The sequence below is a fragment of the Oryctolagus cuniculus genome, chromosome 12 (genome assembly GCF_964237555.1).
Source record: "Oryctolagus cuniculus chromosome 12, mOryCun1.1, whole genome shotgun sequence".
Lineage (NCBI taxonomy): Eukaryota > Metazoa > Chordata > Mammalia > Lagomorpha > Leporidae > Oryctolagus > Oryctolagus cuniculus.
This window is the reverse complement of record NC_091443.1, coordinates 22,024,172-22,046,985: the sequence shown is the minus strand read 5'-3', so window position 1 is coordinate 22,046,985 and position 22,814 is coordinate 22,024,172. Positions and strand designations below refer to the sequence as shown.

The window sequence follows — 22,814 nt, the reverse complement described above, 5'->3', positions numbered from 1 at the left end:
TCACTGTCTCTTTCCTCTTATATCAAAGGGATAGAGTTTTCCTTTTAGAAATGTACTGGCTGCTCCAATATATTTTACCTGGAGGTAATACCCAAAAAAGATATATGGAAAAATATTTGCATATTTTTATTACTTGCCACAGCTTTACGTCATTTTACTGTTGGTACCATAGTGAAATACTGGGTGGCATATGACCCAGTAGTTTTGTATGCATACTCACACTTGTCTTTAAGTAACTCCCATCCACTATTCCTCCCAAATGTCCCTGTCTGCTTTCTCTACTTCACAGACTTAGTGAAGTGCTGAGGAGTCCTGAGTCCTCCAGTCCCCCACCCCACCCCCAGTGCTGGATGGGTCCCCACAGGTGTCTGTCCAGCATGTGCTGGAACATTCTCCGGAGACGAGGGCCTGCTGGGCTCGCGACAGCTGCTCCGTCTTTAGAACATTCATTTCCCCACCCAGGGACCTACATGGACGGATTTTAATCCCTCCCTCACATTTATTTATAAAGTACTCAGCCACTGGTTAGCATCTCCAATTCTTGCCTTCACCTCACCTTCTACTACTGAAACCCATCTTTTTGTCCTCAAATCCAACTTTGAGCTACCCAAAGCAGTCATTTGGCTTTAGCCGAGCATCGTGAAAGTCAGACACCTGTTTTGAGAGAGCAGTAATTGCAGCCCCAGCCTCTCATGGCCACCAGTCTTCACAAATGGGAGCCAGTGGTCATCTGGCCGTTGCTACTGGGAGGCAGACTCAGGGACTGCCACACAAGATAAAGTCGCACCACACCAAAATGGACTTCCTAAGTCACACCAGGACCAAGGCTCACACTCCTCTTGCTGCTGCTGAACTACTTGAATTTCACTAGGGAATACTCCAGAACAATTAGGAGTTGCTGACAGGGAACCTGAGCATGCCAGTGATGTCACAGAAAATCAACAGTTAACACCTGCGTGCATATACTGCTCCTCGAACTGAACATGGTACGAGGATTTAAGGAAGACAAACACATAGCCCAGTTCTAGATGCTTAAGCCAGGGCTGTCTTACCCCAGATGATAAATACCAAATGCTCTGGGAAGAAAGCTCTTTTTCAAAGAGCATGCAGAAAAAAGGTTGGGTATCTTCATGATTTTAGTTTTACGAACAAACACAATTTAAAATCACAATATTCTATTAGTCACTGAAATTGACATTGGCAATCTTAGCTTTCTCCCAGTATATAGCTTATTCATGAACACTTAGGAAAATTAAATCCTTTAATAACCAAATTTTCAAAGTACAAGCATCTCTTAATTTTCATTACAAGTAGTAATTAAGCCTTCAACATCTGAAATACTTGAATAAACTTAACATGAATACTAAGTATAAGGGAAAACATCAATTATTCCATAACATATTGTGGGAGTGTCGCTGCTGGAATAGAATCGTACAGTTTAATAACATGTAATTCCAACATTCCAGGAAAAGTATTTTTTTTGCCTAACCTATGTGTATCCCCCAAAATGTGTGTGGTGGGGGGATGAGAAAGTGCAGAGTCCTAGTCATACACAAACCAGAGGTGCCTGCATTTAACACTGAATTAACACAAATGCTCAACCATTATCCATAAACTTCACAAGGAAACATTTGAGACAATTTTTATTAAATATACAAAAGCAGAATAAGCAAGCTCTATGGAGTAAGGTAGGGCTACTTAACAGCATTTCTTTGGGCAGCGGTACAGCACCATAAGGTTAACTCAGATTTTAACAAACAAGGGGAACAGATAGACAGCTAACCACATTTTATGTTTCTCTTAGTTGTTTTAAGGTCTACCCAGTCATACATCTAAGAAATTTTTCTTCTCCAATATACATAAACATGGTAACCAAAGAGATCTAAATACTGATTAAAAGCATTGTACAAATGGACATATATGAGAATTCATTCTTACTCATGTCAACATGTTCTCTACATCTTCCACAAATGTATGTTAACACAGGACCAAATTCAACCCCACATCTTAGACAGTTAGAACTATTTCTCCAAAACCAGCATAACACACAGCAGTTATTTACTGCTTTTAGACATTTAGCTTTATAGCTCTGAATGTCAAATTGTTACAAGGAAGCTAGTCACACATTCGGAAACAGAATTAAGTTTTTTCTTTCAGCTTCACTCTACAGTACTTGTTCAGAATGATCTTCTAAGCTATATTACTAGTACCAGAAACTTCTTAGCTGCTGGTCTGACTGCCAATCAATGACTGGTTTGAGCAAAATGAGCTTAAAATTATTTGAGACGGACATTGTTTCCAGAAAGGATGAACATGAGTACTATCATGAACGATGCTAGACAAAGCATCCATATTTCTCAATCCTTTCTAAAAGTGTTTTAAAATATTTTTGCCATCAAAATTTCTGACACAGAATTCTACTACCCAGCTGATTATTGAAAGATATACATTTGTGGATATTAAATGACACAGATGAAGTACAGATGTATACTTCTTAAATACATTTCATGACTTAAATGGATTTGCCAAGTCAGATTTCACTGATAGAGCCACACCTAAAGAGAGCTCTCCATGCAGGGCACAAGAGGTACTCAGAAGCTGCCACCTGCATCATGGCAGTGCTATCTCACGAGCACTATTCCTAAACACACAATCAGAGGAAAAGAGAAGTGCTGTACGAAGGGAAATATCTGTCCAGCTTCAAAGCTTATACGGCTCTATTTTGTTTATATGCAAGTAATTGACATTTTCAAGATACATTGTTTTGGAGCACAGAGAAGAGCTTTATGAGAGATATTTACATGAGTAGTATTGAAGAACAGTGGGCAAGCTTTAAATGAGACATGATCCACACAGCCACCCACTTTGCTATCTTCTGACAATCACTGTTCATGCATCTGAATTTATCGGGCTGGCCATTCATGGTTTAACCAGTTTACCAATTCTCAATACACATCAAAAGTGGACGGTCTGGTCATTTCCTATCACTTCCCTTCATATGAAAAATAATTCAAACTTCAAACAAATGAGCAGTCTGTCCAAAAGCCTGGGACCAATTCTCGTCTAACCTGGAGTGGGAAGTAGGGAAAGCAGCTGAGCATCATGAAAACCATCACACAGCATTACCGACATTTAGATATGCACAAACAGATTCTAACACACAACCCTGCTCTAGTGTGGACATTAGATTGGATGTTCCCCAAAGGTCCATGTGGCTTGGTCTCCAATCATAGATTAAAGGTAGAGATTTAATCCAGTTGTGCTCTATGAAGGTGGCTTTTGGGAAGTGACCAGATTGGATGAGACTGCTGAGGTGGAACCCCCAGAGAGACCCTGGCACAGGGGACCAGCAGGTTCTCCCTGCCTTCTGGCTTGCTCCGTGCTGCTTCCTCTGCCTGCATTCCTCCTCATCAGATGCCAGATCAGTGGGGTCACCCAGTCTTGGACTGTGAACCTCCAAATCTGTGAGCCAAAATACCCCTCTTCCTCTGTTAAGTAGCTTCTCTTCAGGTATTTGTTTCAGGGATGAAAACTAATACAAACTCCTTACTGAGTAAGAGGCACATTGCCATGATAGAATACTGTTACTCTAAAGAACTGCTACGTAGATCACATTTAGTATCTAAAAAATTCTTCAAGAGTATGTCCTAGCATAGGAACCAAGAGCTGTTGGTTTAGATGGTGCAACAGAACAGGCAAAAACGAAAACTGTTTCTGAAGCTCTTAAAGGCCAACAGAAGCATAAGATATCACAAGTGATTATGAGAAGAAAGTACCTCAATAAACAGGTGTCACTGCACAGGGAGCATCGGATAGGAACTGAAAAGGATTACAAACGCACACTCTTGGCTTGACTGAATCCGCAGGCATGGCACAGGGCAGGCCAGGGCCACCCCGAAGACTGACAGGAGTGATAAATTCGAAGAAGGAAAAGCGCTAACAGGTATGGCTGGACGCAAGTATTTCCTTTCTGCTTTCTCTTGGTGATTCAATTTCATAACACACTGGAAAAGGTAAAGGCAGGTAGACAAGAGCATCCCACAGCTCAACCTTCTAATCACTCACCTGCCCAGGAACTAACATTCCACCGAGATGGGCGAACCTCACTGTCAATCACCCCTAAGGAATCAGAATTTTGGAAGCACGCGAATGTGCCTTCCGACCAGTAAACCTCGCATTAATCCTGGAAAATATTCCAGAATAGATTAAAATGATAAAATTTATAAAGTAGTGTTTCCTAGGAGAAGAGGGGTTCAAGAGAATACTTGGGAGAGGAAGACTATGGTAAGAGCCCCAGGAAACCAATGTGGAATACAGAAGGCTTTGCCAGAACTCAGGCTCCAAAGTACTTGTGAACAAGAAAGAAAAATGAGAAGTGGGTACCCACATTGGGGCAGGCAGGGAGGGGAGGGGGCCTGAAATTGAATGCTCCTATCAGTGCCCAGCGAGTGCTCGCTAAGTGATTTACTGGCTGAACTGACAAGCAGTCAGACTCCCCTAAGCTGGTCTCCAGACCATGAAGTACAAGATCCTCAGAGCATCCCTGCTGTGAAATGGCTGGACTCCCCAGTCTCTGGTTCTACATCCTCTTCAACATACTCAGCCCAATTACTCACTCCCTACTGGAAACAGCTGCTCTCCCAGGGGTGGGCAGGCATTCTACCGCAGCGGTGCTCTGCCAGTGAGAAGCTCCTAGAGCAAGGCTTCCGCGGGCACATCCGTAACCGCCCCATCGCCCCGGGGAATGCTGCACGTGGCTTTCCTTCTCTCGATCCTCTGCTGGGGACTTGCATCCTCCTCAACCACCTGAACTTCCTCGTCCCAAATAAGGCCCAGGAATGCTTCCGACCACGTGCTAGCCACAACTCACCTGCCATGCAAGCAGCAGCAACATTTCAAACTGACAAGCTCCTTTACCTCAAAACCAGCTCTTTCAGAAAGGAGAAAGAAACGTGAAACATTCTAAGTGCTTGATGTTGTTCAGCTGTTAAGAGAAAGGATGCGTCCTGTCGTCATTACTGATGCCCTCCCCAGAGGACGAGACGGGAGCACTCGTGGCCGTCTGAAAATCATGCATTTTAGATCCAGGCATGGTATTTCTAAGAAAAACTACAGGATAATATTCTCCAGTTCTGTTTTTCCTCTAATGACAGTAATAGGTCTTTGTTACAGATTGAAGCAAGTTTAAAAAATCACTACTTGTCATTTTTAAAACAATGCACTGAAAATAAGTCTTAATTTCAGAGTTTTATTGTATTGCACTAAAGGAACAGCAGGATGGTGATACAGCTTTCTCTCTCATTCCATTCTGAACATCTAATGTACTTGCAAATTCTTAAGAATACCGTTACCACCAGATTAGAACAGTAAGCATAACCAATTTCTTACTTATGTTTTACAAATAAAAACACATTTAAAATAGCTTTAAATGCATTCTTCACAAATAATTCAGCATACATTTTTATATCATGTTCACTTATGCTTAAGAATCGAAGCAAGTATATTACTCTGATGGAACTATGGGAAATCTCTCATTCATGCAATATACAGGGATAATATTCAAGTCGAAGGGAAAAAAATCCCACTCTTCTTATTTGTCTAAGTGTATCCATAATCATCTACATGATAGATGAGGAAACTCATGAAGTTTCCCACAAGTCAGATATACATTTTCAGTTCATCAGAAGCACCTGATATCTACAGCTAATTTATAATTAGATGGCATTTCAATAAAACCAAAATAAGCCCTAGAAGTTCCTATAAAGAAATGCTTCCAATGGACTAAGGACAGTCAGCAATTGATGCAATCATTCAGAGGATTATGGCTGTTCCTTAAAGAGTGCAAGTTCAAACTTGTCAACACCAGAGGTAATCATTTTATATTAATTTATACGTAATTCCATTTAAATTCTTTATCTGAATGTAACATATGAAAACAGTCTTTCCACAAGCCAAAAATGTGGAAACATTTAAAAAATAAGGAGTCATTTTGAAAGTAACTGATCAGCTTCCGTAGGCTACTCTTGGAAACAGGATCTTGCTGGAAGGAATCCCTTCATGTGGTGGCTTTTTGCATGCACTGAACTGGACCACGTCTTCTGGGTGTTGTTCTAAGAGCTCACCAAAACATAGATCATGCTGCAAAGAAGAAAAGAGCTGTTACAACGCACGCAACCTACAAACCTGAGCGCATCAAGAAGCTGCGTCGGCGTCACACTGCACACTGCAGAGTGCAGCGGAGACAACTCACATGGGAGCTTCATCTGCGTCTGTGGACTTTCGCCTACCCTAAGATTTGGCGGCGGGCAGTGTTGTAATGGTCCCTTATTTCCTTCCCAGTTCTAGCAAGCAAGCAGCACGGCTGAGAGCTCCATGGGGACCAGGGCTTTGAGAAGTAATTCAAAGGCCACCGTGCTCAGGGCCACATCTCAGCCCAGCAGAGCACATCTGTGGAGGGCACCGGTCGTGTGAGGCCCATGCCAGCTCTCTCACAGGCATCACCTCACATAACTCAAGCAGTCCTAGGAGGCAGGCACTGTCATTATTCCCATTTAATAGAAGGGAATGGACAATTAAGGAACACTCCCATCAGAGAAGCGCTCTAAGCAAGAGCAACGGAAAACAGGACAAACCAGCAAAAAAGGCAGTGAGCATTTACTTCAGCTTCAACTACCAAGGGCAATTTTCACATGAAGCGTGAGGGAGGCAGGGCATAAGAGCATGGTTCAAAAAGCACATGTCTCAAAGCACACACCTCTAAACAGAAACACAAAGTAAGGCGGTAAGCAATCTTTGGTAGACAATCTTGAAACGCAACAAACATCCAAGTGCTGCCTCAACCTTGTGAACATTTTCCACAACTGCACATCTCCAGTTTGTTGTTTTTTTTTTTTTTTTAAAAAGACTGTTTTATTTATTTGAAAATCGGAGTTACGGGGTAGTGGGGGAGAGATCCTCCGTCTGTTCTTTCACTCCCCAGGTGGCTGCAATGGGACGGGCAGAAGCCAGGAGCCAGGAGCTTCATCAGGGTCTCTTGCATGGGTGCCAGGGGCCCAGACACTTGGGCCGTCCTCTGTTGCTTTCTCCCAGGCCGTAGCAGAGCTGGATCCCAAGTGGAGCAGCAGGGACTCGAACCAGCGCCCATATGGGATGCTGGTGCTGCAGGTGGTGGCTTTACCCGCTACGCCACAGCGCCAGCCCCACATCTCCAGTTTTATAGTTCATTTGATCATTCATTTTTTTTTCTTCCTTTCAGCAAGTTTAAGTGCTCACTACAGAGCAGTACTGTTCTACACACTTGTTATAGGAACGTCAAAAGTGAAAATTAACTTGGAGTTAGAATAACATGAATTTTCACTTTTCAGAACCTGCTCGCTACCTTTGCTGCATATCTGAGAAGCACCTGTGGCTGCACTAAGGGATTCTCATTCTTCCAGTGACAAGCAGCAAGAGGATTTTATTACCAGCTGGCGGGGCTCTCACCGGCACATACGACATAGCGCAGTGCTGAGGTGAGAATTCTCATCAAGCTTCCAGTAACAAAAGGAAAGGAATGGGAATTCCATTAGCTCTTCAATTTCATTGTGCACAGCTAATATTTTTATATTTTGAAAATGAGGGGAGAGCTCTACTATATTTACACAGCTTAAAGCATCACTCTGATTCCACGCTTAACCATGTCCTTGTCTGCTTTTAATAAGCAGCCATTTTACAGCACATAAGTATGCCAGAGCTTCTCACCCAGGGCAGTTTTGCCCCATGGGGCATCTGACAATGCCCAGAGACATTTCTGGTTGTGTGACTGGGGCAGGGGCACTACTGGCACATAATCAGTAGAGGCCTGGCATGCGGCTAACTCTCCTGGACAGCTTTCACAACAAAGAATTACCCAGCCCACAATGTCAACAGTGCCAAAGCTGAGAAACCTTAACCTAAAGGGACAAGGACACCATCCACTGGTAACTCGCCGCCCCGTAAGGCAGAGCGCTTTCATTCACTCATCCCACTCCAATCAAACACTCCAGGAAATAAAGGGCAGTGCACACAGGTTACGAAGAACACGGAGGAAAGCATCAACACGCCAGCTCCCAGCAGAAACGTTCTTTGTACACACACAGTCCCATCCCCTCAACGCCAGCACTTTGCGTGGACAGCGAAGACTGTCCTCTCCCAAGTGATGGTGTCTGAACAGCCTGCGGCAAGCAGCACCCAGCCACTGCTGACACCAGCTGCCTGCTGGGGCGAGCACCAGCGCGTGGCATGTTGAACTGTGCCATTACCAGTCACCACTGCTCAAGACATGCAGTTATTCGTCAAGTGGACTCTAATTAGGGTACTAAGACCAGAATGCCTGCAAATTTGGGGGGCAGCAAAGGAAAATCATACTTTCACCTTTTTAAACTTACCCGTATAGGTAGTAAAAAAATGCTAGAAGATAAAAAGCTAATTTGCACCATCCTTCTTTCTGACAATATGCTAGAATATCTGCATTCATGATGGTTGTGGGGTCATAGAGTCCCGGGCCACTCATCACTGGTCTACTCATGTACCTGGAATAAACACAGTCTATTAGCCACTGAGAAAGGGCAGGAGGCCTGCAGCTTGGGAGAGAGGGTTTCCCTTCCCAAACAGCTGTGGCCGACAGGTGGTCCACACAGGCAAACACACTGTCACGTGGAATTCTGGCGTTTTATCACCTTAATTTACAACCAGAGCTCCAAAATGAGCACAAAGGGTTAGCTAAACAAGTCATATGTGGTGTCTACATTTTCAGAAATCCAAGAAAAACAGAAATAACAGTAAAAATGAAATCAGGGTATTTTCAACTTTTTATACTGACATAACATTAGACTTACAGAAAAGGTACAAGAACCCTTCACTCAAATATTCCAAACACGCACGTTCACCACGCCTGTATCCGCCTTCTCTTTCGTTCTCTAACCTTGAGAACACTTTCTGAGCCGTTTCGGAGCCAGTCTCAGACGTACCACTTTATTCCTAAATGCCACTTCCGTAAGCACTTCCTAAACTCAAGGCCATGAGATTGTGACGTGTCTGTCTAAAGCAAAAATCTCCAACTCTAGAAAGGGCAGATCTAACTATTAGTTATGAAATACAACTATCTTTTACAAATAACCGAAGTTTATTTATAGTCACAAAGTAAACATGGAGAAAGAAATTCAACACGTGCTGTACATCTTTAAAGACAGGGAAAACTCATCTAAGCTGACGGAGGTCAGTGGCCTTGAGCCCCGACACAAGAGGATCTCCTGGGGCTGCAGCTGCTGCATCCCCTGCAGCTCGGTGGCAGCTGCCCAGGTGTAAATATTCATAAGACCTCGTTCATCTGCAGGCCCCAGACCTGTGCACTTACTGTATGTAAGTCAGCCTTCCTTTTCTTTAAAAATCCCTTCAAGAAGTAATTAAGTAAGCTCTATGATAGGTATTAAAACAGCTATTTGTTCATCCATTTGACTTCTTTCTTTTTTAAAGACTTATTTACTCTTTTGAAAGGCAAAGAGTTACAAAGAGAGAGAAGGGGAAACAGAGAGAGAGAGCTTCCAACCTCTGGTTCTCTCTCAGATGGCTGCCAATGGCCAGGGCTGGCCTGGGCCAGGCCAAAGCCAGGAGCTTCTTCCTGGTCTCCCATGAGGGTGCAGGGGCCCAAGCACTTGGGTCATCACCCACTGCCTTCCCAGGCACGTTAGCAGGGAGCTGAATCAGAAGTAGAGTAGCCAGGACTTGAACTGGTGCCCATATGGGATGCTGGCGTCACAGATGCCAGCTCAGCCCGTTGTGCCAGAACATCGGTCCCCATCCATTCGGTTTCTAGAAAACGAAATGCCAGTGTGGGTGTGTGGTACTTGAGTGAAGCTGCCACCTGGGATAACCACATCCCACATCGGAGTGCCTGGGATGGATGCAGACTGAGCTTCCTCCTCATGTACACCCGGGAAGACAGCAGTGATGGTTCAGGTACTCGCGGCCTTTCACCCAGGTGGGACCCAGATGGAGCTCCTGGCTCCTGGCTTCAGCCTGGCCCAGCCCCGGGATGCTGCAGGCCTTCAGGGAGTGAACCAGCGTAGGGAAGGGTGTGCTCACTCTCACTCTCTCTCCCCTCAGTCCTCTCTCTCTCTTTCTCTTTTCTCTGTTACTTTGCTTTTCAAATAAGTTAATACATCTTTAAAAAAATAAATACCAATTGATTTTCAATTTTCATTTCGGTGGCTAGCATATCAACTACAGTACAATTAAATTTTAATTAGGAAAAATATTAAAAGCATATCTAAATATTACCTCCAAATATGGTATGCCAAGAGGGGCATATTGAGACCCAGTGTAAGCCATTCTGCTGCACAAAGAAACATGACACAGAAGAAAGCATGGATGAGGTACTCTGGAAGTACAAGCTGGAAGAAAAACACAAGCTCGTTATCACAGCGCAGTGACCGTCAACAGCGGCTACTCTGGAGGGCAGGTGGCAACCAAGTTTCCATAATGAAAACTCACTCTTAAATCAGAGACAAATGATTTTACTGAGTTTTAGCGCCACATTTTTACTTTTACTTTTTACCAAAAACAGGGCTACAAGCAAGCTGATCAGAAGATACAGCTTGCTGTAAAATAAGGCTTAAAATTTAAAACTCATATTCTCTAAGCAACCGGTTGAATTATACTAAGTTACCACCCAGACTGTTCACTTCTCCACTCATGGATTGGAATACTTCTTCTTTCTGCTACTCAACACTGATAAAAATATAAAAATGAAGTATCTGATCACATGCAACACGGCACAAAAAGTCCACAAAAACAAAACTGTCCTTTAGAAGTTCACACAGTAGTGTTTTTAAGCCTTTTACAGAAACCAGGACTGCTACATATATAGTATTTAGCAAACCACATCACATTACCACGAGTCATTTTTCAATGGAAAGCAATCAGCCAATCATCTCAGCACAGTCAGGGGACGAGCACTAAGAAGCACAAATGCAAAGGATGTGCTTTCTGCAATGTAGGAGGGAAAAGACGGAGTTCTCATCCACGAAATTGGAATTTCCCAGGTCCCTGAGTTCTCATTCTTTCATGACCTTTATTTCTCTTTCTGCCTTGCCTGCTAGCAAATCGCTAGAGACACAGCCTAAGACCAGTGGACACTCAGAACTCAAAACCTTTTGGTAGGAGGCAGTATTTAGTGAGGAAAAGCTAATTTAAGCAAAATGGTTTTCATAAAGTCACCAAGAGCTAGTGCTTTATTTAACATCTTTATAATCGTCAAGATTTCAGACCAATGTCTTAAACAAAAATATCAAAACCCTTCAAGGAAAGTTTTGGCCAAAGAAGCCCCAGTAACTCAGAGCTGTGCAGCCAGTTTCCCAAGTTTATTTCAGCCCACGTTCAAATCACGTGATTCTTCAACATCTTCAGACTTTTCCCGAGGGGAAACCATGGCTGTAGAAATAATTATACTACATACTAAAGCCCATTTTCTAATAGTCAAATTACTTTTACCAATCTAAAACTATTCAACTTTGTAACGAATACTATTTTAGAGGAAATCCCAGTAAAAACCAAATAATGTATGCCACTAGCCAGGTATCTTCTACAAAGGTAAGCAATATAATAAACAACAATAAACAGAAGATCAACTCTGCACACACATGTAAACTTGTAGCAGGAACCTTTGAATCAGCATCTATCAAAGCCCAGTGACTACAATCAAGACAAATGAAGAAAAATAGGCATTTTATTACAAATTCCACCAGAGCTGCTCTGTTTAAATATCAGAGATTTTCTTCCTAAGACAATAAGCCTACTTCAGCCCTCTGAAGTCAATAGATACAAATCATTATGCAATCATTCAGCCCACCCTTCCCAGCTAGGGTATGGAAAGGGCATGATTTTCAAATCAGCACAACCCACACTGCTCTTAAGCACTTATTTTGTAAGAGTGTGAAGATAACCTGCAACTCACCAGTTCTAATACGAAAAAAAATTCACATTTCCCTCCCTTCTCAAAAACAAGTTCAGATACACTTGTTATGCATCTCACAAAAACCAGCTCTTCAGTGATGAAATGCCCTGTGAGTACCACAAAACTTACCCTCCTTAAGAACTCAAGTTCATACACAAACTAGTATCCAGGACAAGTACCTCACGCAAACACGGCTCAAGTGGCAGTACTCAGGCACGCAAAATATAATACTCTCTTGTTGAAGTTCTCGTTTTTGGAAATTAGGATATGTGTCTTCCCCCATACTTTGGCAGAACTGTCAAAACAAACTTTGATAGGGAAAACTGTCAGATGCACTGCTGCTCAGCCAATGATCGGCACCCTAGCCACGGCGCGACCTGGGCGGCCACACCCTGACCTCCCTACCCCCGTGGCGGCAGGGGGTTTGGCTCATGTGTGTTCTCAGTGACACTTTCTTTCCATTAAGAAAAGCCAGAAATCAGGCATATTATGTTAAAATGAAATTTGCTCCTCTTAAATAACAATGAATTAGGGAAATACGAGCTTTAGCTTCAAAAACTCAGGCTGTCCGGGTTCCAATTCTGGCATTCCCTTAGCTGCGGAACCTTGAGCGAAGTGCTTTCAGCTCGCCAAGCCATCCACACACTCTCCTGCTCATGAGAACGAAAATACACCGACCTCTGAGGACTGGCACGAGAGCTGAACCAACGAAATCCAGGTATAATGCTTAGCACACAGCCTGGCACCCAACAAAGGCCTCGTCTAACTGCAGTTACTATTACTCTCCTCATCAGTTGGTTACTGGCAGTAATAAAAAAGCCAAAGAGCACAGAATACTATTCATTCCAGAAGAAAATACTGTCAAAAGGAGAGCCTGCAGTCTACTTGTTTCCTGGTAACAATTAGTTTCAACTTCTAAGGTTGGGATTTTTATAATGAACATAGTATTTCCAACCAGAAGGCATTCTTTTCCTCCCATTTCATGCCACAGAACAGAGCCACAGCTGCTAAGTTAACAGTTATCCTTGTATCTACATCAAGTCTTCCTGTAACAGTTCTCAAAAGACAAACTAAAAATCAAACCATCATTCACTTGTACCTGGAAAACTGATAAGGTAGCAAACTCACACGACAGATGTTTCTTCCATCTGTCAGCTCTGCCAGCGTGCTAGTGCACTGGCATTTTACACAACTAAATGCTACACATACTCCTATTTCATTGTATTTTTAAGGATGAATTACTATATTTCACTTCTTGAAAATGCATCCATTGTTTTCCTTCTGCTTCAGACTACTGAAGTCAAATTAAACCTATGAACTGGAAGAAAATTTTCCTACAAAAGTAAAAAAAAAAAAAAAATCCATAAAACCTCTAAGCAAATGGAGCCACAGGATCACTAACTCCATTCCATCTCACAGCTTAGTGTAGGACAGGTCTGTCTTAGAGACTGAGAATGGACATGCACTACACGTAACTCTAGACATTTGTAGACAAATTGCTTTCTATGAAATTCTAGCAGCGTAAGTCCAAAGGGCAATTACCTCAAGATTCCAGAATGCAAGAACAGAGCTATCCACCTGAAAGGCTAAGAAAAAGCAGTAGCGGAGAGGCTGAATCTACTCCAGAACACCCCTAGCCAGAGCTAAAGCTAGCCAAGGCAGCTAAGTCCCTACCAAAGATGCCACCTGCCTCCCACCTCACAATAAAGCCACAACTCAAGAATAATCTCAACTCTGTTAGAAAGGCGCTTTATGTTAACCAACTTTCAAACACTGCACCAAATAATTTAATACAGAAGTGCCTATGGCTATGACATTTAAAAAGGCATAAGCATTTAACAGCTTTCCCTACTTGACTGGGCCAGCAAGCAAATATTTGCATAAAGTATGAAGTTTCATGAAATCATAAACCTCAACAGGCATATGAACAAGCACACTGAACAGAACAATACAAACGCCCTACCCTCCCCATGAAATGAAGTAGCATCAAAGCATTAAACTGAAAAGCAGTACACACCTTTAGTGCAATTTTGACTCTTTTAATCTTTTTGACCTTTTCAACTGTCTTTGGCCGACAACGTAAAAAGCAGATTGGAAGAATGTTAGTATGACAGCTGACAAGATCACCAGCAGATTAATAATAGTCAGAATAGTCACACATGACAGAAAAAAAAACATTTTAAAAACTGTGCCTATTTCAAAAAGTACAAATATACCATGCCACTGAGAATACTGGCCATTTTCAAAATTATATCAAAATATAAAAATCTATAGACAAATCCTATATTGTAACTTACAGGATTCAGGGTATTACACTGGTCTATAGGGTTCTTGTAATCAGTCTTCAGCTCATCAAATGCAATAATCTAAAATAAAATTAAAACAGTTAGGACCACTCATTTGAATAAAAAGGAGCAACAAACCTGCCCCACCATCAAATAACTACTGAAACAAGTTAATAAAACGAAAGTAAAAGCAAACCAATTTACAGTAAACAACACATACTAATAGCAAGAACCACAAGAATCAGATTAAAAGAACTGAAAACACTGTTATGTCATTATCATTAAAATGATCTGATATCACTGAGCTCATTACCTTCAAATTTCCATCTCTTCAATACCCGTTCTCTTATTTTCTCTACTTGAGATATGACTTCCCCTACCTCCACAATTATTTATCCAAACTCCTCTTTCTCTTAAAAACCTGCTTCCTATGTATCAACTACTCTCTGGGGTTTTCCTGACTGTCTCAGGCAAAGTTAACGGCACTCTCGTGCATGTTTGCAGGTAGCACTTCACTGGCATTTACCAACAGGTTCGCTTGCACGTTGCAGGAGCACTTTGAATGATGTGGGCAGGCCCTGCCCCTGCCACAGCACCGCTGAGACACCAGAGACAGACTTGGCACTTCAACTTGCTCCCCTTCAGGCCCAAGGGAAGAATCTGTTTATTGAACTCAGCAGGTATCTCTGGAGGTGAGAAGGTGATGCCTTTCAGATCTGAGCAGGCTCACCCTGACTTTGCAGGATTAGTCTCAGGATAGAGGCCGTAGCTGACCTCTGCCTCACAGGCAGGCCCGCCCAGGTGACGTCAGAAACTGGAGAGTCCCCAGTGTTAGGGGGTCAAGGCTGTCTGGCAGCCGAGGGCCGGGGAACCTGCGGGAAGCTCTTCCCCGTGCTGTGAGGTGGTGGGGCTGCCCCGGGTGCTGCACCCTCATGCCCTGGAGAGGAGTTCGGCCTTCCTCCCACAGACCACATGCAAATCTGACCAACACAAGCAGGCGTGCGCGGGACCGGGGCGAGGATGACAGAACGGGAGCAAGAGACCTAAGGGATTTGCCCAACCTTCTCCGTTTACGCCCCAGCGGGATGGAAGACAGCAACGTCCCCTCCCCTCAGCTGGTCTCAGCTCCTGTATGTGTCAGACTGAGCTGTAGGGCACACGGCAGTTTTTGTCCACACTCTGCAGGGATATGGCTATCACCTTAGGGGTCACTAAAGCACAGAACTTCAAAGTGAAAATGTACTTAGACCCAAAATACAGGCCATACACAACCGTGTGGCACTGACACCGTGTGTCAGAGAGGCCAATGGCAGCAAGTTCACAGAGGAGCCATGTCAGCTGCTGCCACTGATTACTCAGGGGACACAGAACTGATCCCGGCCTCCCCTGCTGGGTTGGGAATAGCATCTTTCTAAGTGAGACAAGCACCGCCCTGTATTATCAGTAATCAGTAATGCTAGAATAACATTGAAGAGAACCAAGATTTTTACTGTATTCACTACTGTGGCCCAGGACCTAAAACATAAAAATGACACCTGGCACATATTTAAGTGTTCAATAAATATTGAATGGAAGGTGCGGAGAGAGAAAAACACTGGAGATTTTTTTTAAAAAGGACAGAATTTGGAACTGGCATTGTGGAGTAGCAGGTTAAGCCACTGCCAGCAGTGTCGGCATCCAATATAGATGTCATTTCTAGTCCAGGCTGTTCTTCTTCCGATCCAGCTCCCTACTAATGTGCCTGGGAAGGCAGCAGAAGACGGCCCAAGTGCTTGGGCCCCTGCATCCACTTGGGAGACCTGGAAGAAGCTTCTGGCTCCTGGCTTTGGTCTGTCACAGCTCTAGCCATTGCAGCCACTGGGGAGTGAACCAGAGGATGGAGGATCACTCTCTCTCTGTCTCTCCCTCTCTCTGTAACTCAGCCTTTCAAATAAAAATCAACAAATTAAAACAACAAAAAAGAATTCATCAGGAGATTTTCCTGTTCTAATGGCCCCTAACACAAGTAAATGATAAAAATATAAATGTGGGTCAGCGCCACAGCTCAATAGGCTAATCCTCCGCCTTGCGGCGCTGGCACACCAGGTTCTAGTCCCGGTCCGGGCGCCGGATTCTGTCCCGGTTGCCCCTCTTCCAGGCCAGCTCTCTGCTGTGGCCCGGGAAGGCAGTGGAGGATGGCCCAAGTGCTTGGGCCCTGCACCCCATGGGAGACCAGGAGAAACACTTGGCTCCTGCCTTCAGATCAGCGCGGTGCGCTGGCCGCAGCGCACCAGCCGTGGCGGCCATTGGAGGGTGAACCAACGGCAAAAGGAAGACCTTTCTCTCTGTCTTTCTCTCTCACTGTCCACTCTGCCTGTCAAAATATATATATATATATATATATATATATATATATATATAAATGTGAAATCAGAAGATACTGATTTCTGAATACTCACGGACATGATTAGCAACCTGACACTACTGTGATATATCCCCACTGCATTTTAGTAATAAAGTTCAAGACAAGGACCATCATCACAAAAGAAAAACAGTATTTGCCTATAACAAGATCAAATTTGATAGCAAAATACAAAACTTATCTTTAACACTACTTTCTTTATCGGACATTACCTTTAGGTGACTTCCAGCGCCCTTTTGCATATGATGCCGAATGTGTTTCTGTTTGAGTGCCCTAAGTGAGAGTTTTCAATGCTCTTCCGATAGGATTCTTAAATGAGAGGATTTCAACTCTTTTGCAGTGGCTTTTTGTGTGGCTAAACAAAAATGTTCATAAGATCGCCCACAAAATATAAAAATAAAAAAACAGATAAATCCCTCAAGATGCCAAGTATAAAACTCAGGATACCTGGGGACAGTGTTGTGACACAGCAGGTTAAGCTGCCGTCCACAGCACTGGCATCCCCTATGGACACAGGTTCAAGTCCCAGCTGTTCCACTTCCAATCCAGCGCCCTGCTAATGCGCCTGCGAAAGCAGCAGAAGATGACCTGCACACACATGGGAGACCCAGAAGAAGCTTCTGGCTCCTAGCTTCAGATCAGCCCAGCTCAGGTTGCAGCCATTTGGGGAGTGAACCAGCAGATGGAAGACCTGTCTCTCTGACTCTCAAATAAATAAATTCTTAAAAAAAAAAAAAAAAGAATAAAAGTTCAGGTCACGTGGATAATAGACAATTTAAAATTACATGTTTATCAGGGCCAGCACCGTGGCTCACTTGGTTAATCCTCCATCTGCGGTGCCGGCATCCCATATGGGCACCGGGTTCTAGTCCCAGTTGCTCCTCTTCCAGTCCAGCTCTCTGCTGTGGCCCGGGAGGGCAGTGGAGGATGGCCCAGGTGCTTGGGCCCTGCACCCGCATGGAAAACCAGGAGAAGCACCTGGCTCCTGGCTTCAGATCGGCACAGCACGCCAGCAGTAGCAGCCATTTGGAGGGTGAACCAACGGAAGGAAGACCTTTCTCTCTCTCTCTCTCTCTCTCTCTCTCTCTCACTGTCTAACTCTGCCTGTCAAAAAAAAAAAAATTACATGTTTGTTTAGAATTGTTTCCAAAAGGGTGCAGTGACTCTCTGAACTAAGAAACCCCTAAGCATGAAGGCTCTCCATTAACCTGTGACAGGATTCTTTTTTTTTTTTAATTCTGTAACAGGGCTTAAAATTATCTACTTCCAGGAGACATGCATTTCAAAGCTGAAATTAAACTACTCATTTTTTAAAAGGCGCGCTTCTGGTTTTCCTGAAGCCAAGTACAAGGTGGTCCTAAAAGTAAAAATGTGGAAAGGGCCACCGCGCAGCTCCTTGCTCGGAATCTCCTTGCAGCAAGCAGCAGGTGACCGCCAGTGAACCCCATCCACGGCCAGGCCACGGCCAGGCCACGGCCAGGCCATGGCCACACACTGCAGCTCCATCGGGGGCTGCTCCAGCTTCCCTGGCACCAGCCCTGACGCTCCTCAGGGTCCTCCTTGTTCCTGACCAGCACTGAGATAGCAGCCATGTCTGTAAGTTAGCAGCCTACCCAAGCACGCCCCTGTCCACGAGCAGGCAGGGTGGCAACCAAGCAGAATTGCACTGCTGAGCCAAAGGGAATGGTCCGTGCCGTGTCTCTGCTTGTGAGACGTCTTTTGGCACAAGACACTGCTGCCAGCCCATCACTCCGTTTCTCCGGATGTTTCGTAACAAATCCCTGGCGTGGGCAGGACCACACCTGACTTGGGGGTGAACACCCTCAGCTGTTCAAAGGGAGGCCATCATTCCAGAAGGCACTGGGCTATGGGGAGGACAGGAGCAAAAGGAAGACAAAACTCATGGCTCTCAACGCCTCCCACTTTATGCTACAGAACCAGAAATCTGTAAATAATAATATAAAATAAAATAATTAAATTAAAAAAGTCTCTGGTAGAACTGTCACCGGGAACTTAAGCCTGTTCCTCTTCAGGCCCACTGAGGATGCGCTTTTTAATCCTACGGGCTTTTCAGGATGCGAGTCAAAGATATTAAAACTCCTTCAGCGCAACCGACGGTTTCTGAGCATTCTGAAAATCAAATTAAAACGCCCTCTACCAAACCAGGCAACCATAAATTACAGAGGTGGCTCGGAGACCGTCTCCAGAGAAACAGCCGGCGGTCAAAGCGTGACTTAGGGCGGGGAGCGGCGAGAGGCGGTGGACAAAGCAACGCGCCCCGCGTCCAAGTTCACAGGAAGCAGGAATCCCGAGGAGGGGCTGGGGGGGCTGGCAGAGGACACGATTCTATTCGAAGACCCAACAAGTGCCTAGAAGTCGTCCGGTTGGAAATGCATCTCGGCCGGGCTGTGCCCATCGGCGTTGGCCACACTCCTGCGGAAACCCTCCATCAGGCAGGCACTCGGTATTACATCATATAAGCATTCGTAAAAACTTCTCGCTAAGTGCGTCCCGAGGCTCGGGGCGCCCTCGACAGCCTCCCCCGGGATGTGGAGCGCCGGGGGTGCGGGGCGCTGTCCCGCAGGGCCCGGCTGGACCGCGGCCGCCCCACCCCGCCGCGGCGGAGTAGCGGTGCGCGCGGCCTGCGCCTGGACACTGCCGCGCGCCGGCCAGGCGACCCTCGCCCGGCTGCCCCCCACCGACCTGCAGCCCCCAGGCCGCGAGGCGGACGGGCGCGCAGACCCCTCTCGGCGCGGCCCGCGCCGCCCCGGCCCCATCCCCCGGCGCACCGACCTCCGGGGGGCCGCCGCGTCCCCGACACTGTGGGCCCCGGGCGAGAAGGGGCTGCGCCGCCGCCTCGCCCGCCTTCCCCCCAGCCCCGGCTACTCACGTGCCAGATGGCGAAGAAGATGAGCGCCGCGGTGAGCAGCAGCGCCAGCATGTAGCAGAAGGCCGCGAACGTGAACGCCATGGCCGGGCAGGAGCAGTAGGGAGCGGCGCCGGTGCCAGCGGGAGAAAGGCGGCGCAGAGCCCTCTGGGTAAAACCATTCACTTCCCCCGGCCGCAGCCAGGACCGCCGCCGCCGCCGCCGCCGCCGCCGTCGCCGTGGTGCCCGCCTCCCAGCGCGCCTGCGCACCAGGGGCGCCGCGCTGGCGCCCTCTGATGGCTGGAGTGTACATCGTACTCACGTTGTCTGCACAGTTGGATTCTTTTTCTTTGGTTGTCTGGTTTATTCTCTGAACAAGTATTTACTGAATGAGTGCCCAGTTTGTCCCAGGTTCTATACTTCTCTCTTGAAATACAAAGATGAGTGAAGTAGTTTTGCACTGAAAGAACAATATAGTGCCGGAAACGAATAAATATTTACTGACTAAATAATTACGAGATTATAAGCCAGACAGGGATGTCTGTAGGAGGTTCTGAAAGGTCAAAGGGGACCCAGCCGGCCCTAGGCATTCGGGCCAGAATTCTTGGAGCAGAGGTTTCCTAAGCTCAGGCCTCTGTGGTGAGTAGAAGCCGTCCAGGCTAAGACAAGGTAGAGCTGGCAGCTGTCCAAGGAAGCGGTCCGGCACACGTGAACACTGTGCTTACAAAGAAAAGCTTGGTGTGTTGGCTGAACCCAGCGTCAGTTTTACATTAGTGGAACATAAATGCAAGACAGTGTTAAGAGAAAGGAGTTAGCAAGGGGTCAGATCATGAAAGACTTCAAGTGCCCTGCTAAGGAGTTCAGACCCCGTATCCTACAAGCCCAAGGTTTTCAAGCTGTGTTTGCTCACCACACAAGTAGACTTTTCCATGGCAACCCAATGGAACATTATATAGATATAAAATTATAGAGAGATGGCAATATAGATATAGAAACGCAGAAATGTAGATGCCATCAAAACAAATATCTATCAAAACAGCACCAAAGATCCATGAGTATTCCTCCCTTTTTTTCCCCAAAGATTTATTTATTTGAAAGGCAGAGTGACAAAAAGAGAGGGAGAAGCAGAGTTCTTTTCTCCGCTGGTTCAACCCTGCAACGACTGGAGTTGCGGCAGCCCGGAGCTCTGTCTGGGTCTCCCACGTGGGTGACAGGAGCCCAGGCTCCTCTCACGTGAATTGGAAACAGAGCACCAGTGACTTGAGCTGGCACCTTGATTTGAAATGCCAATAGCCACTTAACCAGATGTAGCCACAACAGCAACCCCCTCCTTCCTATTCTTTCTGGCTGTTTTGTTGTGGATGCTGGCTACAAGCCACAGAATGGTTGGGCCACCTAACTGCTGCGGATGGAAGTGGAAATCATGGAAGACTTTTAAGCATGAGGAGGACATGTTTGGCATTAAAGATCACTCACACCAGAGCATTGTGTGAACCAGTTTCAAAGGAAGGTCTACTCGCTACTATCTGGTAGAACTTTCTGCACTGGTAGAAATTTTCTGTTCGTCTGCTCTCCAATACAGTAACCACAAGGCATATGTGACTCTTGGGCACTTTCAGTGTAGCAAGTATGACTGAGGAACTGAACTTTAAATGTTATACCTTTTTAATGAATTACATTTCGACAGCCATATGTGCCTAGTGGCTACCATACTGGATAGTAGAGGTCTATAGCATCAGGTTTGTGTGGCACCTTTCAACACTGCACGTTATTGTCTCCATATAAACAGAACCCCACACCAGAGAACAGATGGACAGGGCATATTTCAGCCCCCCTCACCTCCTGTGTGCAGTACACAAACTGCCCAACTGTGCTCCATGACCCTGGTTAGAGAAATGTCAGATTGGAAACAGGAAGCCCACAACAATGATGCAGGGAAAAGTCGCTGCAGATCTGAACTGGAAGGGGAAGCTGGGATGGAAAGGGGGGAACTTATTTGATAGTATTTTAGAGATCAACAGGACTGATTGGAGGCCATCATGAGAGAAGGGAAGAAGGCAAAAAGGACTTTATTTAGCACGTCAGGCCATAGAAGCAGAGCGAAAGGCAGCACAGGTCTTGTTTGTGTAGGAGAACTCACAGAGGCAGTCTCCTGGGCCCCGGAAAGAGAGTTTGCAGGGAATTGTTTACCCCAAACCGTGAGCTCTCGCCCCCTTCTCCACCTTTTCCCCTCTTCTTCTTCTTCTTTCCTCCCTCCTCCTCCTCCTTTGAATATTTATTTATTTGAAAGGCAGAGTTAGGGGCCAGCGCTATGGCATAGCAAGTAAAGCCACTGCCTGCAGCACTAGCATCCCATATGAGAGTCAGTTTAAGTCCCGGCTGCTCCACTTCCAATCCAGCTCCCTACTAATGTGCCTGGGAAAGCAGTGGAGGATGGCCCACGTCCTTGGGCCCCTGCACCTGCTTGGGAGATCCAGAAGAAGCTCCTGCACCTGGCTTTGGATCGGCCCATCTCCAGCCTTTGTGGCCATTTGGGAAGTGAACCAACAGATGAAAGACCTCTCTCTCTCTCTCTCTGCTTCTTCTGCCTCTCTGTAATTCTGCCTTTCAAATAAATAAATAATTTTTTTTAAAAAAAAGGCAGATTTAGAGAGAAGGACAAACAGAGCAAGAGAGATCTTCCATCCACTGATTCACTCCCCAAATGGCCGCATTAGCCAGGGCTGGGCCAGGCTGAAGCTAGGAGCCAGGAACTCCTTTTAGGTCCCCCATGTGGGTGCAGGGGCCCAAGCACTTGGGCCATCTTCCGCTGCTTTCCTAGGCACATTAGTAGGGAGCTGGATCACCTTTACCCGCTATGCCACAGCACAGCCCCCTGCCGCCTTCTTCTGAATCAAGGGTGGGATGTCTGGATTTGATCTGGCCTTGCCAAGGCAACCGCAGGTAAGCCTCAAAATTCAAGAAACCTAGGAGCTTTTTTCATAGTATCATAAATTTATTTTAAATGAATCATAATAATCACATAAATTTTGAGGGACAAGCAAGGAACATCCTTATGGGATAGATAGGACATGGATGAGGACAGCCCTGGTGCTTCTCGTCGGCTGCCTGCGGCTTGTCTGCCTATGTTGTGGTGATGCAGTGGACAGTGCCAGAGTGTACACATTGCAAGTGTTAACACACTGTGTGAAGCTGCCCAGCTCTGGTGATGGTGAAATGAGATGATTCCTCATGACATCCATCATCTTGCTTCCAATGATTGACAAGCATGTTCTCGGCTTCCTGGGTGAC

The 22,814-nt window shown here is 45.6% G+C and overlaps 1 protein-coding gene across 1 annotated transcript; it reads right to left on the bottom strand.

Moving 5' to 3' along the window:
- Positions 1-1,626: 1,626 nt before the first annotated feature.
- On the bottom strand, positions 1,627-19,775 carry CNIH1 (cornichon family member 1). The gene is made up of 5 exons (XM_051822870.2): positions 19,548-19,775; positions 14,269-14,337; positions 10,297-10,409; positions 8,406-8,549; positions 1,627-6,138 (listed from the first exon to the last, which is right to left on the bottom strand). Exons 1-5 carry the CDS (start codon positions 19,626-19,628, stop codon positions 6,111-6,113), a joined length of 435 nt encoding a protein of 144 aa, XP_051678830.1. The 5' UTR covers positions 19,629-19,775; the 3' UTR covers positions 1,627-6,110.
- Positions 19,776-22,814: the final 3,039 nt, after the last annotated feature.

What these genes read in the sequence shown, in the direction of transcription:
- CNIH1 (XM_051822870.2), bottom strand. Translation starts at nt 19,628, where the DNA reads ATGGCGTTCACGTTCGCGGCCTTCTGCTACATGCTGGCGCTGCTGCTC. An exon ending in TCTTCTTCGCCATCTGGCAC is followed by an intron (nt 14,338 to 19,547) that starts GTGAGTAGCCGG and finishes ATTTTATTTTAG; the next exon opens with ATTATTGCATTTGATGAGCT. An exon ending in AGTGTAATACCCTGAATCCT is followed by an intron (nt 10,410 to 14,268) that starts GTAAGTTACAAT and finishes TTTTTCTTCCAG; the next exon opens with CTTGTACTTCCAGAGTACCT.